Here is a 19,709-nt window from a genome sequence, read left to right as displayed (position 1 = left end):
CGTCGTGTTGCACTTTCTTATAATAATCTAGTTCAAATTTTTCCTAATATTGATATTTTTAATTGTAATATTTCTATTTTTAATCTTATACTAAATACCAGTTTTTAATATATTATTACGATTTTTTTATGCTTTTTATGTTTAAAAAAAAAAAAATTATATATTTTTATGAATGATATTGTATATTTTTATGGCGACTCTGTTATTGGTGTTTTTGATACACTGTTGAGTCTTGAATAAATAAATTAAAAAAAAAAAAAAAAAAATCATCAGGAATCGATGATTCTTTTGTGACTGTAAATCCAGCACTGGCAAACTTAATTATCTCCCTTTTGTCTTAATTTTTATTCTCATTGTTACCAATTTCTAAAGAACACACAATGGTGGACTATACATTTTAAATATTTCAATAAACCCTCAAATACACCCCCTTCATAATATGCTTCAATCCACGAGTTAAACAAAATAAATAAAATTATGAATAATTGATTATGAATTAGGAGGTAATATTCTATTGTGACAATACTACTATATTAACTACTCAAGAGCATCACACCATACAAAATTGAAAAGAATCAGAAGCATCCTGGAAACACTTTTAAATGAGAAGCCAAAAGGCAAACAGAACCTGAAAGGAAAAATTGCCGCATTATCGTCCGAAGTCATGAATAATAGATTACAGATACAGATGCTTCCTACCAAACAATTCAATAAAATGCTTATTTGATTCTTATTTGAAATTTGACAAGGTTGGTTTGGCATTCTATTACTGTATTTTAAATAGTAACTTGTTGGTGAACTCATGAGTTCTCCCTCTAATTACCCCCTTCAATTAAGGACCACTTTTCTGTGATCCCAAATTAATAAATGTCTTATAATTATTATTATAACTAGAGATCAAAGCTGCTGAAGACCATGAAAACCAGAATCCCAAAAGTGGTCTTTACTTGGAGGGAGACCTGTAGCTGAATCAAAAGGTTGAACAGGCCATTTGCTTTCAAATGGGACTTCAAAATTTAATCTATCACAGGCATTATGATTATGGCAATTTGAAAGTCTTTAAAAATGGTTATTTAAGGAGTCAAAGTGTGACATACTCTAAGGAAATCAACTCGATCTTGAAAATTTAATAAATCTCCATCAGAAAGTTGTGATTGATCAACATGCGAACAAGGTCTAAATTGTTTTATGAAGCGTGCTGTATTGTTTCGGGTAACTTTTAACTTCTTTTTAAATTGCACACTCACACTTGAGAACCACTGACAAGCAGAGTAATCAAACAATGGTTGAATAGGAGCAAAGCTGAAAATCAATTAAAATTTAGGAATGAGGACTGAAGATAAAGAAGAAATTTAAGTCTTGAGTTTGCTCTGCACAGCATCTGCTATAATGCAGAAACATTTGTGAAAAGCTATATTATACAGTTGACTTTTGTTTAATTGTAACAGCACTAGCATATTTTTTGGTTGTTTTTTAAGTAAAAAAATACAATCTGACATGGTGATGCATGTCTTGAGTCTTGAGTTAAATACTCCTTAAAAAGCATCTTGCTTGTCCTAGGAGGTTTCGTGCTGTGGAGTGTGCTGTTTGGTGCTCGCAAAACCAGTCAGTGCAAGTTAATTTACAAGTGATTTAAGAGTGCAAGTAAAATTGGAAAACATTTCGATCGCTAAAACTGTTTGTGGGATGCTGTAAGAAGCAACTCCCTCAGTACTGGCAATGCCAAAGTTTGAAATTGGGCAAGTGTTGGTGCTGTAACTACTTGTATTGGTAACCTGTTCCACGTAGATATTGTGCGCACAAAGAAGGAATATCTATAGTTGTCGTTCTGATAGGCCAGGATGTTTGATGTTCTACTTTGACGAACAGCTGGAATAACGCAAGATGGGAATGGAATATTTACAAGTTTGTTGTGAATCTTATAAAACATTGAACATTGATTTAAATGTCTCCTGGTAGCTGAAGAATCGCACTTAAGCTGCTCGAGCATCTGGGTAACACTTGATGTTCGACTGTAGTTGTTAAAAACAAATCGCCGTTGCACAGCCTGAAGTGCATTTATCTGGGCTTTAGTATGTGGGTTCCAGGCTGCCGAGGAGTATTCTAACTTTGGTCTCACTAGAGCTTGGTAGGCACGGGTTTTAACTTTGGGAGAACATGACGATATATTTCTCCTAAGTACTCCAAGTGTACTACGTGCGTTTGAAGTGATTGTTTGGACATGATCCTTCCAGTTAAGGTGTTTATTGATGGTAACTCCCAGATACTTGTGTTTTGTGGTTTCCTCAACGCATTGACCCTTAGCTATGTATGTATGTTTCCACGGTTTTGTTTTACGAGTGATTGAGATGGATCTACATTTGGCTGCATTAAAGCACATTTGCCATTGGTCAGCCCACTGAAGAACTCTATTCAGATCACCTTGAAGCTGTTCTTGATCATTTATATTTTTAATTTCTCTATAAAGGATGCTGTCATCAGCAAACAAACGGAGGGAGGAATTTACATTGGTTACTATGTCATTTATATAGACCAAAAAGAGGGTTGGACCCAAGACGGACCCTTGTGGTACTCCAGATGTCACGGGAGACCAACTTGAAAGTGGTCTCCCGTCTCCCATTAACCACTAAACATTGCTCTCGTCCAGCCAGAAAGCCTTCAATCCAGCTGAGAGTTTTGCCTCTTATACAACAATATTTGAGTTTTGTTGCCAATCCGGCGTGTGGTACTTTGTCAAATGCCTTGCTAAAATCTAGCAGTAAAACATCTGTCTGCCTTCCCCGGTTTAAGACCTCGGACCAGTCTTGAGTTGCCTGAATGAGATGAGTTTCACATGACAGTTTTTCACGAAAACAATGCTGCTCACTGATAATGTTATTTTTCGCTAGATGTTTTGCTGTGTGAGATAGAATGATATGCTCCATAATTTTACATGAGATGCACGTGAGACTGACAGGACGGTAGTTTATTGGTTGTGATTTGGAGCCCTTATAAATTCCAGTAACCAACGCTTTTTTCCAGTCTCCTGGAAGTAAACCTGTGTGGTATGATTGCTTGAGTATAAAATGCAATATTGGACCAATTTCAGATGCGTATTCTTGTAAGAATCGTGCGGGTATATTATCTGGGCCACTTGCCTTGTTACATTTGAGTTGTTTGAGCTGGGTAATTACACCATATAAACCTATGTCCAAGTCTGGTATATCTTGGTATGGTGAGTTTCCCAAATCTGGTATGTTTCCCGTATTTTCTTCTGTGAAAACAGATGAAAACTGATCATTTAGAGATTGTGCAATCTCCTTGTCTGTAGTATATATTTTGTTGTTTACAGTCAGCGGTGGTATAGACCAGACTATTCCACAGTCTGTATCTGATGAAACAAGATTGTCTCTGGTTGCAATAAAAACGCCTCCCCATGAATGTCTCTATCTTTCCTTATAACATGATATTGGTTAGGAAATGTTGAGTAAGTTGGTATGCTATCGTCCAGTTTGGAGTTGCATCCAAAAACTACATCTGGTTTGTATTTTTCAATGCTAGCATAAAAAGAGGTCCTTTCTCTTTTGCCAATGAAGACCATCACAATTTATAACCATAGCCTTTTATCTTGGAACCTTCATTCTTTTCTTGGACTTTTTATTAAATTTTGCCCTTTTCCCTTTTTCCAGAGTTGATGTTTGAGCAGGTTTGAAGGTCAAATGGTCATCTTGATTGAAGGACCCACTATCAACATTGTCATCCAGTAAATCAAAGGAGTTTGATGTGCTCATAAGGGCACTGTCAAAAATACCAGTCGATACATTTGGAAGTCCACAATTTAAGCAAATCCAGGAAAGCTTTGAATTTTTACAATGGATATCATATGAGGTCGGCCATATTTGTACACCCCGTATGGTACCATGTTAAACACTCATCGCAGGAAATTCCTTGGTGTTCACCTTGGACTTCCTGTTTGCAGATTCCGCATGGATATATAGTGATCTTTGGGCAGGGGTTTAATTCAACTTGACCGCTCATGAACAGTGCAAGTAATATTAGCTGCCTACATGATGTGCTTTTTTGATGCAGTAACCCTGTTCTATAGTAACAGTTTGGTCTGGAATTCAGAGAAAAAGCAACAATATATTGTTGCCAGTTATATGAATCCTATTTAAATCATTGTGATGTTTCCCCATTATAAGGGAGAATGATTGAGAGTAATTAGTTTTGTGCCATTCCCAGTTTCTAGTAGACCAAATATTATATCTGGAATGTACATTGTCTTGATCAATGAAGTTCTCATTTGATGACTCCAATTTTCTGTATATATGTAGAAAAGATAGTATAAGGAGCAAGCATTTGAGACTGAGCTCCATATTACTATTAGTTACTAGTATAAAAGACGAATGAGTTGAAGGTCCAGCTCCTGCGCTAACTATAATAATATTAACACATTGCCGGATCTGGAGGGGGGGTCCTTTTCCCCCCCCCCCCCCTTTGGACAAAAAAAAAAAAAAGATTCTAGGCCCGTGAGCCGAAATATTTGTTGTTACAATGGGACAATTAGAAGTTGGGATTCATTGAATCGTTTTCAAGAGAGGGAAAACCTATACTTTTAATTACTTAAAATTCATTTAAAGACACCTCAGAAATCAGGAATCAAAATTTTCCCAACCCACAGTTCCCTTTGGGGGTTCATCCATTCCTGGAAAAAAGAATACACATATGCAACTACTCATTTGTTTTATGTATACACACATAGACCTATTTACTGTAATAAGAATAAGATAGTTTACCTAACCATTTTCAAGACGGAAAAACCTTGAAATTTGAAGAACTTAAAAGTCATTGAAAGACACCTCAGAAGTCGGGAAAGATCATTTCCCGCCATTTAGGAATTAAAATTTTCCCGGGGGAGGACCCCGAAACCCCCCCCCCTCCATTTTTCTTTTTGGGGTTCATAGATACATAGAAAAAGGAATACATATGCAACTACTCAATTTTTTCTTCTGTATGTATACCGGTACACACATAGGCCTATTTACTGTAATAAGAATGAGAGAAATTTACCTAACCTTTCTCAAGAGGTGATAAAACTTTGAATTTTGAAGAACTTAACAGTCATTAAAAGGCACTTCAGATGTTGGGAAAGCTCATTTCCCGCAATCTTGGAATTACAATATTCCGGGCCCCCTTTCTTTTGGAGATTTTTTTTAGAAACATTCTGACCCCCTCCTAGATTTGAATCCAGATCCGCCACTGTTAACAGCACTAACACATTTTTGTTTTAAAAAAATACTAATCTGACTTAATACATTTAATAATCTTCATTGCTATGTATATCACCGGCATACTGGCAAATTTCTTCATAATTTTGGCGAATAATTGTGTTCCTGTCTTGTAAAAGTTGTACATCTGCTCTCTGTCTGTCCTTGTGTTTTTTAACAACTATACCAAGCTGAAAAAAATTAGAAATCACATTAATGATGATCATGATACTAATCATAATAAATAATAGCAATGTTATTTGCATAATGCATATTGCACAGACATCTATGCTTAAATAACAAAATTAGAATAATAATAATAAATGATTATCTACCCACTTAAAAGCAAATATTTACCCACAAATGGACAATAACCTAACATATGCAACAACATACATTTTAGAAATAAATATACATATAAAATTAGCCCAATTATAAAATATACTGCCTGTTGTAAACCTTGATAAAGTGTGAAAAAATATACAATAAAACATTAAATTTTAAATTTAAATGGGTTATACAGGACAAATGTTTTTTGCTGATTTGCAATCACTTTACAGTGAAAATCCTTAACTTTATGAAAAGAAAAGTTAATGGTCTATGCCAAACTTACGTAAAGTATGGTATCATTTATACATTGGGAAGTAAAATATATTTTTGTTGTAATTTTCATTTGAGATCTACGCTAAGTAAGTCATAGTTGCCGGAAGCAGTTTGCAAGTGGCTATTATTTTACCAGCAATGGTGGGGGGGGGGGGCGCTTAAAAAATTTGGCTGCTAAACTGAAGATCAGCTACCACTATGCAATGGGGTCTGCGTGGAAGTTACTGTAGTTGGCATATTGAAGGTATACAGTACCTACTTTAATCAGAGCCAGCTTGACCCATAAACCTTTGTATGGTGAAGAGAGTAAAAAAAAAAGTAAAAAAAGACAACATGAAAGGAACATTATTTACAAATTTATATATTTTATGGGTATCGGTATATATTTATGTAAAAATGTTATTGGATTGAAAAAAAGTGGTTGAGCCAAAGCCTTGATGCCCTGACGGCCCTGCAAGTATTTCAAATTCTTGTCGTGTTTAAATTGTTCAGTGGTAATATTTAAAAAAATGATAACAGATGGGACAAACCTGTCCTTTATGCTTTCCTAGAACAATCATCACATACCCAGGTTCAGCTTTTGGAATTACTGTTTCTAACATAGATTCTGAGACATCTTTAAAAAGAAAAGAAAATTTCCATATTTACCCTACCAAATGTGTTAAAATTATCATTTCATTTGCTTTTTTTAGATAGCAAAAAACACAGATGTAACATTTATGTACTGCATAATGTCATGTATCTTCAGATAAGGCAATTTAATTCCTCATTCGTCAACTAGGCATAAAGATCTTTACAATGAAGGTAGGAGAGCCCTTTTGGCTGGGCTACAGTGCTATTGACCAAATGGTCTGGTACTGCTATTCCTCAACATTCATACTGACAAAAAAAAATCTTTGAATATAAAAAGGATAAATATGTTACAAGAAAAATGCAAAAAAAAAAAAAAAAAAACTTAACCATAAAGAAGACAACCATCATCTGTTTTGCAGGTACATTGCTCAAGTGTTACTACATCTTCAATGTTGACCTTTGACATATAGTACTTGCCGTTCTTGTAAACTCTGTCTATAAAGCGCACCCTTAGATCAGGTTGTAACCAGTGTTTATTGCAAGATTTACTAACAGATAAGCAATAGGAGAAACAGGGATTAAAGGTGTATTATCCATCGAAAATGACTAAAAAAAAAAAAAAAAAACAAAAAAGGACAAAAAAAAAAAAAAAAAAAAATTTTGAAATCAACTTGCTAATTTTTCAGTAACATACAAATTATAAAACTTGAGCAAAAATAATGAATTTCCAAAATACGTGTCCTGAGTTTTATACTGGATAAATAATAAATGATTTCTCACTGTAAAATTCTAAGTGAACTTTTTACACTAATTTCTATGTTCAAGTTGATAATTTTTATGTTGCTTCACAATGAGGAATTTAAATTAAAAATGATTATTATTATAATTTTTGGTATGTTTCATAAGAAAATAAATATTTACTTTCCTTCCATTCTTTTGTTTTCATGTCTGTCTTTGTCAGGTCCCTCCCTCCTGTACTTGCTTCCTTCATCTTCATCATACTGCCTCTGATCTGATTTTTCTCTGTACTTTTCCTCTGTTTGTTTTCCCTTGTGTTTTTTCCTTTTTTGGTCATGTTTATCTCTTTCTTTATCTCTTTTATATTCTTTTTTCTCAGAACTTTCTTCCTCCCCTTCTATCCTACCTCTGGAATGCTTATCATTTTTTCCTTCTTTAGATTGTTGCTCCTGATTGTCTTTCGATTTACTTAATCTACCTTTAAACAGAAATAAAGTACAATAATGACTACAGTAGAAAATTAACATTTCACAAGATTAAATCCTACTTCTGAATCAGATTTCTTTTATTAATCTAAAATGGAAATAGCAGCAAACATGCATTTTTCAGAGTCATATAAATTTTATTTAAAAAAACATTATTTCCATATACTTATTAGCAATGAGTAAGTTTTCTGTATATGTGCACATTATAATATTCAAGTTGTTTATTTAACGAAACAAAGTAATTTTGTACCTTGTGTTCCCACCAGTATGTGACAAGTTTGTTATGCTGTTGGATCGGATAATAAATAAATCAATACTATACAATAGAAATAATAGATGAAAAAAAATCAGCAAACTGCAAAAATAGCCTGTGGGTTGGCAATAGACTAGACTTCTGTCACTTTGGCTTCCTCAGACTTAAACTAATGACTTTGACAGAGTTAAGGAAATACTGTCATCATGTATTCTTTTTCAGAAGAATTCAGTTCATCATTAGAAGCCTTTAATTTTTATCTACTAATATTAATGCTATCGGATTTTAACCATGATTTTGTTTACAAAAATATTGTATAAACATTAGAAAAGTAATTGAAAAATAAATAATGCCCCTTGATCAAACTTTTATGATGTTTAATAATATCAGCAATAATAATAATAATAATAATAACTTGCTTGCATTCATATATTATTTTTCACCTAATGCCTTTTTGCTTTGTATTATTACTCTGAAAATTGGGAACAGTTCAATCACACACACACACACAAAAATACCTTTGTTTGAATTTCATTTATTAATTTTTTTTTTATATGTTTATTACTTATGTTTTACCAATATTTCATATTGGTGACCCATACAACAAATGTACTTACTTAAATCTTTGGCATACTTTCTGTATTCATCATCATCTACAATATTTGCAATGTATTGGCTAATAGTAACTGACTGACCACCGATTGCTAATTTGATGACAAGTTGTGCATTGTCCTCATCCACGCCCTCAATCTAGAACGAAATACATGATAATAAGTAAAAAAACATTAAAAATAGCAGTTCAGATCAAATTAACTATTCAATTAAAAAATGTACAATAGATCTTTCAGTGTCAGCAGAACTAACAACTGCTCAAGCAGAAGATGATCAGAAACTATGTTCTTGTGCCACAGACACACATGTTGTTCCATAAGCACTTTTTTCATACATGTTTACACTGTCGGCTAGGACCCGGGCAAGAATATCAACGGGGCAGGGTTTAGCTAGACGGTATCTTTCATTACCCCAACACACTCCCAGTTGACTCCCTATAATTTTAAAAATAAATTAATATGTCAAAAATGAACCAAAAAAAAAAAGAAAATTATATTCAAATTTAAGACTGAGAGTGCTATTTTCGGCCATCTAGAGGTGCCATTATCATAATTTTTCTTACCACCTCAGCCCCAACCATGGTGGTTTTGAGGTGGTTGAGACCCTCGACATCCTGTGAAAGTCTCTTTCTGGGTCCCCTCTATTTCAGATTCCTGGATCAGACTGATGACCTACATATAATTATCATACGTACCCTTCCATACATATTTTTATGTGGACCTTTAGTTGCCATAACGCCTACTCCTTTTGCATATCCTATAGGTGTATCCTCTTGTCTCTTCTCCCCTGGTTTTAAAGGCCTTTTTGGTTTAGTAGAAAATTCAGGAGGCCTAGGAGCTGCCCCTAGCCCTTGACCTTTAGGCCGAAGTTTAGGTTCTATTGGCTTCACAGCTCTGAAAAATCACAAAAGGTTATATTTTGTCAGCAATGTTGAGTATCCAGACCTCTGTGAGGGCAGAGCTTCCTATGCAATAATTAGTAAAATATGGCAGGAAATTAATATTGAGATCGAGGGCCCATAGCCATATAAGGGGGGCTGTGAATGAAGAACTTGTCATGTAGCGATGGCCGAGGGGCTAATAAACCTAGTTATGTTAACAACAAACCTGCTTTACTGTAATGTTGGGGAACCGAATCTCAAGTACTGTATTTCCAGAGCCACATGCATCTGATGTGGATGACTGAGAACAGTCCATTGTCAGCGGGGTATAAATATATTTTTAACACTACATACAACTGTTTTAAGTGAAATTTTCACTGGGTAGACAATGGCCTCAAAGTTTATTGTATTTTCATTAGTTTACACACCACTGACTTGGGCTATTTGTCATCTCTTCAGCATGTCTAACGATTTGTGGTAAAGGTTTCAATTGGGGCACGGCATGGGGGTGGGGGTGCAGTAATAATGTTATTGTTTACTGCTTTAATATTTATCCAACAGTGTATGAAAAAATGCATTACCAACAGGTGTCTGGAAATTCAGGTTTGCTTGTTTACAAACTTTCATGATGTCAGCAGATCATGCAAAAGGCCAGACTCACACATACTGTACAGGTCATTGCAAAAGGTCCCTATTGCTTTACAGCATATGAACCAATAAATTAAGATTTAATCCTTATCAAATCTTAAAAATGAAGTACAGATACAGATCAAGATCCGCAGCCAATGCAATAATATAGAAAAATCATTAAAATCATAAAAATAAAACATACAAGCACTGTTCAAGCACATTACAAACATTAGGTTAAAATAACATTAAGTTAAAATAATTATCTGACTCACTCTTCACCATCTTTAAGTCCCATTCCTCTAAGCATTGCCATCCCAAATTGACTGATTGGTACTTGATCATAATCTGCATCAGTTGCCTATTAAGCAAATAAAAGAAAAACAAGCACAATTCAGAATTTCTAGCAAATTTCATCAAATGATAAAATTTGATTTTGCCATGCAGAAAGAAAATCATATACTGTACAGCAGTATAACTTCTTATAAGAGGGAACATTAAATATTACTGTACAGTACATCTGCTTCATGAGAAAAACATTAACAGCCTTGTATATACCTGATAACTTGACTAAAAGAGTTATAAATTTTACTAAAATATCTATATAATCTATAAATTTCTCTCTGTATAAAATTGATTCATCTTATTGACAAAAAAAATATTTCTAAATGAAACTGACCATATAAAGCTATGAGATACAGTATTTAACTGTTTGAATTCTCTACAAAAATAATTTTAACAATTTTTTTAATCTAAAAAAAATTCTAACATTATCCAAATAACTTTAATAAAAAAAAATTACTATATAATGCACTATAAATTTAAATTTAATAATTATTATCATGTTTACCTCATTTGGTCTTATAGAGACATCTAGCTTATCTTCAGTTTCATATCCTTCAGGCACTTTATTCCGCATTAGGAGGGGAATGGACATTCCCATATCTTCATTACCTCTATCCTCCCAGTCCATATTCTGTTTTGTTGTTTCTAGGTGAAAAACATTAAATAGGTATATAATATCTCAATGCAATGGCATTTTAAGATGTACTTGAAAATGACCAAAATCATAAAAAGTAATCTTTAAATTAACTTGCTCATTTTGCAGTAACATACAAATTATAAACTTGAGCATAGAAATTATTAAATTAAAAAAATATGTTCCCTGATCTTTTAACTGGATAATTATAATAAAGATAATAAAACACTTCCAGAGACTGGAAGTGTTTCTATCATTTTTTCTCTGTAAAATGATGGTTTTTATGGGTAAGCATTTTGTAAATACACTAATTTCTATGTTCAAGTTGATAATATTTATGTTACTTCAAAATGGGAAAGTTAATTTCAAAAATGATTTTTATGACTTTTTTTTTATTTTTGAAAGGAACAATACATCTTTAAGGCCTGGCAATCAGGTCTCTGTGGTTCATGATGTATATCCTGTTAATAATATATAATAATAGAAATAATAATAACATACAATAATTATAACAATAACAATAATAATATTAATAATAATAATTAGAGGGCACACTGAGGGTGCATACTTCCGCCCACATCATAAATTCTCCTCATTATAAATTTCCCACGCATATTGTCGCAATGAAAAAAAAAATTTAAAAAATAAAAAACAACATGGGATCTGAACCAGGGGGAAACACTCTTCTAACCACTACACCAAACTGTTTTCACATACTGTATAGGTATATCATTTTGAAATTAACGGTCACTTTGAAACACAGTCCATATGGCAGACAGATACAAGTAGTTTTTTCAATCATTGTGTCCTTGACCACTGACCCTGACTCTTTTAAAACTTATTTACTTCATTTGATCATGGAACATTGTGGCCAAGTTTGATACATTTTTGATAAAAACTGTTAAAAAGAATAGTTTTTCTGTTAATTGTGACCAGGACCTTTTAAACATGGAACATTGTGGCCAAGTTTGATAGGTTTTTGAAAAAACACTGTTAAAAAGAATAGTTTTTTTTTAAATTATGTATGACCTGAAGATTTGACAATGACACTAAACCCTCAAAATTTAGTGACATCCAGGTCCTTAGTCATGGAACATTTTGGGCAAGTTTGGCGAGTTTCTGATAAAAACTGTTTCAAAAAATTGTTCTTGTTCATTGTGACCTTGACCATTGACCCTGACCTTCAACAATACATTACTTTGAGATCTTTGGTCTTAGAACATCCTGACCAAATTTGACAAGTTTGTGATAAAAACTATGGTCTGTAGACAAATAAATAAAACAATACTGTAGTTTTTCATTGATTGTGACCTTGACCTTTGACCCTTCAAAATTTAATCAGCTCTAGATCTTTGGAACATTGGAGCATTGTGGCCAAGTGTGATGTGGCTGTGCATTTCGCTTGTATCCTTGGACAAGGCACACAATGATTTTTGTATGCACTTTTAGTGTAGATTTGCCAAATGAAATAAAATGCTGTTATCAATATGACAGCAGTCAATTTCCTGTGTGGATATCAGGTATGATTTAATAAATTGTGATGTAAAAACTCAATCTGGTCCTAGTAGACGATTCTGGAGGAGTAGTGCCAAAGTGCGAGCCAGCGAATCATGCGAGCATGTGTTGTATATTTATTTGTATTTTTATTTATATATATTAATTTATATATGTATTTATATATATTTATATATTTATATGTTTATATATTTATTTATATAATAATTAAAATTTATTTATATATTGTTTGTATATTTATTTGTGTATTTATTTATATATATATTTATATATATTAATATGTTCATTTTTTTATATATTTTTATATTTAAATATATATATAGTATATATATATATATATATATATATATTTATATATATTAATATACTTATTATTATATAAATAAATATATAAACAAATAAATATATAAATACATAAATATATATATAAATAAATATATAAATGAATATATGAATAATTACAGTATATATATATATATAATATAATAATACCGTATACATAAATAAATATATAAACATATAAATATATATACAAATAAATATATTAATAGATATATTAATACTTATTGCTGCGAAGCAGCCAATTCATATTCTTGACAGCAATTTGACCTCTGAAAGGTCATTGTTTGTCAAAAAACAAGTGGTTAAGACGACTGAAAAGCGGAGTTTCCTTCTTTCGTTCTGCCGGGTAAAATCAATTACTATAGGCGACGTTTGTAGACTAACCTACTCGTACCAACGTCCGCATGTCGCGCTAGCCTTATCCTACTCTAGGCCTAGACTAGCTAGGATGGTATAGCCTAGCCTTGAAGGGACGAAGGTCCCAATGAAAAACAACGTCGCTCTTTGATAGCTAACATTGTCTTTTTAACATCACAATAATTCATTATTAGACCTATAGTCGTTTTTTGAATTGTACTCCGGCTCACTGGCTCACACTTGTGATATGTCTCGCACTTGTGATATGTCTCGCACTTGTGATCAAATAACACGCTGGCTCGCACTTTGGCAACAGTACTCTTTGGCAGTCAACTCGCCCCTAGAAAACCCGCCCTTGGAAACTTTCCCCATAAAAAAATGTACACTTCCTAGACCATGCAGTCTTCAAAATAAAAATTGTAACCTTTGGTAATCAACTACATTTTTCACATACATAGAAATTTTTAAAACTTTATTTTAAAAAAACCTAAACCATAATTCACCACACTATAGACACTTTTTGTCAAAAATGAAAAATTATAACTTTGATACTTAATGAGAAGTGTTCTAATATAGACAATGGGTCGCGTCTCATATTATTTGTTATAGTTTTATTATTCATTATTTTCACTTGACTCGCATAAATAATTTTGTTCGAAGAACATTAATATGCAGTTGTACTTCGCAGCACTTCACTTGCAATTTGCAATTTCTAGTATATATATATAAATATATATTTATGCTCACTTGAATAAAATTATATATCTGGCAACTTATTGCCATCTCTCAGTAGTTTTTGTTTTTTCTATCTTGTTTGCCAATGCAGCCCTCCAGTTTTTTATAAATATATATATATATATATATGTATAAATATATATATATATATATATAAATATACAAATGAATATATATTTATATATATATATATATAAATATATAAATATATATACACAAATAAGTATATAAAAATAAATATATAAATAAATATATAATAAATATATATATAGGCCTGTATATATAAATGAATATACAAATAAATATATATATATAAATATACAAAAATATAAAAATATATAAATATTTGCAGTATATATAAATAGATATATAAATAAATACAGTACATATATAAATAGATATATATGTATAAATATATATATATATATATATAAATATACAAATGAGTATATATATATAAATATATATATATACATATATATATATAAATATATGAACATATTAATATATATATAAATAAACAAACAATATATTGTTTATTTTCTATTTGTTTATTTATTTACTTTATTCATTTATTTATATTTGTTTAACTTATAATAAATAAAATACAAAAAATATTCTGATTAATATAGGCTCTTTAATGTAAGATATAATATAATTTAATTTTTTTTAATTCATGGTATTACCTTTTTTCGGCGCCTTGAGACAATTTTATTGTGGAAGGCGCACTACAAATATCCCACCATTACCATTACCATTATTAAAAAAATTAAATAATTATATAAGGGCAATTCCATGACTTTTTTTCAGATTTAGCAAATTTTCAACTTTGAGGAATGTAAACAAGTTTTATATCAAACTAAAGGTTAAAAAATGAATTTTTAGGATTCATTGATGAAACTTTCCTTGTGTGGATGTATAAAAATATATAAGAATTTGAATTACATAATTTTGAAAATATTTAAAAAATATGAAAATGTCATGTTTTTCCAAAGTCTCTAGAAACTAACAAACTGCCATTTATGCCAGTCATTTTTATTTTAAATTGGAGAACTTAACTTATTTTATTTGTAAAATTTTCTCTTTTTTTTTAAGTCGGTCTGTGACCAAACATATTAATATCAATATTTCATAAATGACTTTATGTTTTGATTTTTGTAATATTGTCAATTAAAAGTGTGTGGGAAGGAGTATAAAATTTACTTGGAATTTCAGATTTACTGGTTTATCTGTAATATTTAAACAGTATTTTTACCATTATGAATGCCTTAAAAAGTCGGTCTGTGACCATGGAATTGCCCATAAATAAATATATAAACATATAAATATATATAAATACATACAAATAAATATATAAATAAATATACAAAAAATATACAAACAAATATATAAATAAATATATAAATAATTACAGTATATAATATAAAACAATATAATATAGTATATATATATATATATATATATATAAATAAATAAATATATAAATATATATACACAAATAAATATATAAAATAAATATTTAATAAATATATACATACTGTAGGCCTATATATAAATGAATATACAAATAAATATATATATATAAATATACAAATAAATAGAAAAATATCCGTATATCTGTATTTTAACAACATCTCTATCAGCGCTGCATACTTCCGGATCGACGATTCAAAAAAGTGTACAGTATGTACTGCGCATGACTGGACTACACAGGCAAAGCTCCCCAGTGGAAAAAAAAGGGATTTAAATGTATGGCTTGCATGACTCGCTGGCTCGCACTTTGTCACGACCCATTCTGGAGGCTGTGCCCCAAATACAGGTAGGACCATAAGCTTACTGCTCTGCCAAAAGATATGAAATGTATCGCATGGAAAGCAAAATCAGCTGAATAAAAGAATGGGCACAAAAATCAAGCGTGGATGTGGGTTGGGGGAGGGGGGTTTGGAAAGTAAAAAAACAAAAAAAAAAGAAAAAGAAAACAAATTGATCGCCCAAAACGCCTCAGAGGTATTTTCGGACATGTCTAAAAAACATAGGGTGGTGCAATCTCACACAGCAGGTACAGGTTTTAACAAAATATGCTATTCTCTTACGAGTCCAGTATTTTTACCCCAAAAGTAGGTTGTAACGAACATACAGTAACATTATGATTCTTTTTACTGAGATACAGGGCTAAAAATTAACCTCTAAACCATAGTGGCCGCAGGACCAGTAAGGAAAAAATGATACTGGCCCTTCCAAAGTTATACTGGTACTATTTTTTACGGTCCGAAATATAATTTTACAAAAACAAAACAAAATCAATAAAACCAGCAAGATGACACTGGTGTAATAATTGTTTTTAGCCAATTGAATCTGTCTTTAGCCAAAATCATTAGTCCGAGAAAAAATACATTGTATTAGTTCACGATCGACACAAGAGTTTTTATGGCCCAAAAATGTTAATTTAGACCACATAGAGATTGGCAATCAAAATAACTTTATTTGATACAGTAAGCAACTTAATATTTTCAGCACACCAATGAGGTACAGTAATTCAAAATTTTTCTAAATATAACACAAGTTAAAAAAATTACAAAGGCCTAGGCATAAAGTATTCTCCTTTTGGTTTAGAATGATATCGGGGGTGGGGGGAGGAGATCGTGGGTTTGGATATGGGATTTACACTGTGTTTTTGAAGGTTTGTGTGTATTTTTAACAAAAAATCAAGATTTTACCCCCAAAAAAGGTTGTGATAAACATAAAATTATGATTTTTTTTATTGAGATACTAAATTGAGTCCTACAGTATATTATGTGATTCAATCATTATTACAGGGTTTGGATAGGGTTTGCAGGTTTTTTTTTGAGGTTTGCAGGGTTTGCGGTGTTTAGCAATACCCTGCAATACTGTAGTTCTGCAAAATAATGAGTTAAAAAGTACTGTAATTAATGTTTCATCACCATTGTCTCTATTTTACAGACTTAGTGAATTTTGGATATTAATTAATATTTACCTGAGATGATTTCCTGTACAGCAACATTATCTAAGTCTAGTCCTTCACTTCCTGGTGATTTAAGTGTACCACTACTTATCCTTTGCTGTTTCCCAGTCTTCGATTCAATTGACCATGTGTTCCTCTTTAATAAAGGTATGACTAATTCTTCAGGTTCTTTTTTAGGAACCAAGCTAAAAAATTCATGATTACAAGATGAAAGTATTCATTAGTGATTTCATTTTACTATCCTGTACCTCTAAATATTAATTAGGTATTGGGCTGCTGGAATACATTATATTTTAGACCCTGCATAAACAAAATTATTTTCATCTTTAAAAAAAAAAAAAAAATAAAGAATACCCAAAAAAAAAAAAACACCGTGGCTAGAGATACGGTACCGTATTTCTACTTCATTTTGCTAAAGGTAGGGTAAATGGCATTAAGTCACCATCAACCAATGAAGTGCCAGAATGTGCGTGACGTCATTTTTTGAAGACTGGCATGGCATTGCATATCACCCGTAATGAGCGGTGGAAGGAGAACGATGTACTGGGAAATTAGAACATCAAAAGTACAATATTGTTTGACCTTACTGCCATCATTAAATAGGCGTATGGTTCCAGTTTAAAGTAAAGAGTTTCATTTAGCTAGGCCTATGTAACCATTATCAAACAAGGACTGATTTCTGTACCAAAGTCTTGGCATTTCTCTAGGGAATCTGCCTCTTTTGTCTTGCTTTTAAATTCTTCGCTGGTGAAGAATAGCAATCATGCAGGCCTAGGCCTTGCTTGGATTCTTCTTTCGGCGGCGGCCCTGCTCTAGTGACATACAGTAGGTGTTGGTGGCATATTGTACTCTCTTTGCCTAGCTAATCATCTGCTAATCAAGTACATTTTTTTCGCTAGTCACACACTGTTCACCTCACATGACAAGCACTAAAAACTGAATATACTGTACACAAAGATTCATAAGGCCTCCTAGCATTTCATATACCGTAGTACGGTTTTAAGGGAGGTCTGCATTAAAATTATTGGGAAAATTTGGCACAATAGTAATAATCACGAAAGAGAAACTCATTCTCTCGATCTAGGCCTAGATTCTGTACCATAACAGTGACGAAAGTTTTGTGCATTCAAATTGTATGAATATTTTGGTCGGATTGTAAAGCGTGGTATTATTTCAAGTATAGGCTTCTTGGACTAAAACTTTGGATGTAAGGGGGATGAAATAGGCTTATATAAGTTTATGACTGATATACATTATGCCACCCAGATCAGTGTCACCAGAGCAGCTGCCACAAAAAGCAGAATTCAAGCAAGGCCAAGCAGGCCTTGCTTGCTTAGACTTTTCGCCAAGCGAACTGATTTTAGGCGTAGAGGCCTGCCAAGAGTTTGGTGGAAACAGTCCTTGTTTGATAATGGTTATACAGTTACCATGGTTATAGATAGGCCTAGCTAAATGAAACTCTTTACTAAGTGGAACCATGCGCCTATTTATCGATGACAGATACTAAGTCAAACAATATTGTACTTTTTGATGTCCTAATTTCCCAGTACAGTACTGTACATTTTTCTCGTTTCACCGTTCATCGTGGGTGATTTGCATGCCGGTCTTGAAAAATGACGTCACACACATTCTGGCACTTCATTGGGTGATGGTGACGTAATGCCATTTACCGTACCTTTTTAGCAAATTGAAGTAGAAATATGGTACCGTATCTCTAGCCACGGCGAAAAAAAAACCGCCATGCATCCGTATTTTAAATAAACACACAATATTTGACCCTATTTTAAAATCAGTTATTTTACTTAATTAAAATAAACTGTTATCAAAAATCGCTCAATAATCAAATAAACTTTATTTCATTATCTAGTCTAAATGCTGGAGAATTAACTTACATCACTATCATTTGCCATACTGTAAAGTTTTTCAATTGCGCGGAAGATATCTAAAAAATCAGCTCAAATTTGCACGAAAAATCTCTAGGAAATAGGTTCGACGAACATAATTTCTCCATAATTGCATTGGTGGTATATTCAGATTTGGTCAAAGACAAAGCAAAAACCAAATTTTCGGCAAAATCTGCATAGAAATCGGTCTTATTTCCGAAATGAGCCGACAATTTCAAGGCCAAGTTCCCCGTGCAGGCCTTTCTATACAGTCTGGACCTTTTGGATCCCAACAAGATGATTTTTTTTCTTTATACCTCACTGTATAGTAAAAAAAAAAAAAAAAAAACAATTTTACTTTACTTAGGCCTAGAAAATGCTCAAGTCAACCTACACTAAACGGTGTATTTTTGTATCTGATTGATCTGATGATTGTATCCATGTTATCAATCAAGGAGGTTTACATAGAAAACATGTTATTGTAGAAAAAAAAAACGACCGAAAAGCAGTACGGGAGCACTATTTACCTTATTACCTTCTTGCCTTCAAGGGAGGTAATTAAATCAGGCTTGCTTGCTGTCTCTTCACTAGCACTGGCGGTTGTTTTGTCTAACTTTTCCCCACCAAGTACGGCTAGGTTTTTCCTATTTCCAAGCACTTTGGTTTCTTTCTTCTTTGAAAATCCAAATGAAAGAGGCTTTTTAGAATCGGATGACATTGTTAGTATATTAGAATTCTGTATACCCACTAGAGGCCTAGGCCAATTGTATATTTAAATGCACAAGACAACGTTAGGCAAACGTTTTGCGTAAACAACCGACAGATTAAACCTCCAAGTAGGCTAAGCAGCCATGACAGTCTCGACTAGGCTAGAGGAAAGAATGAAATATAATATTTT

General features: G+C 32.2%; 1 protein-coding gene across 1 annotated transcript; it reads right to left on the bottom strand.

Annotated features, from left to right (window-relative positions):
* Positions 1 to 3,597: 3,597 nt before the first annotated feature.
* Positions 3,598 to 19,668, bottom strand: LOC117114429 (G-patch domain and KOW motifs-containing protein-like). The gene is made up of 10 exons (XM_033258094.1): positions 19,339 to 19,668; positions 16,941 to 17,113; positions 10,868 to 11,007; positions 10,293 to 10,378; positions 9,205 to 9,403; positions 8,516 to 8,648; positions 7,344 to 7,638; positions 6,810 to 6,970; positions 6,380 to 6,465; positions 3,598 to 5,437 (listed from the first exon to the last, which is right to left on the bottom strand). Exons 1-10 carry the CDS (start codon positions 19,527 to 19,529, stop codon positions 5,297 to 5,299), a joined length of 1,605 nt encoding a protein of 534 aa, XP_033113985.1. The 5' UTR covers positions 19,530 to 19,668; the 3' UTR covers positions 3,598 to 5,296.
* Between the last annotated feature and the right edge of the window lie 41 nt (positions 19,669 to 19,709).

This window comes from Anneissia japonica, unplaced genomic scaffold (genome assembly GCF_011630105.1).
Source record: "Anneissia japonica isolate Jap-2015-1 unplaced genomic scaffold, ASM1163010v1 scaffold3845_len455572_cov173, whole genome shotgun sequence".
Taxonomy (NCBI): domain Eukaryota; kingdom Metazoa; phylum Echinodermata; class Crinoidea; order Comatulida; family Comatulidae; genus Anneissia; species Anneissia japonica.
This window is presented reverse-complemented; position numbering and strand designations above follow the sequence as displayed.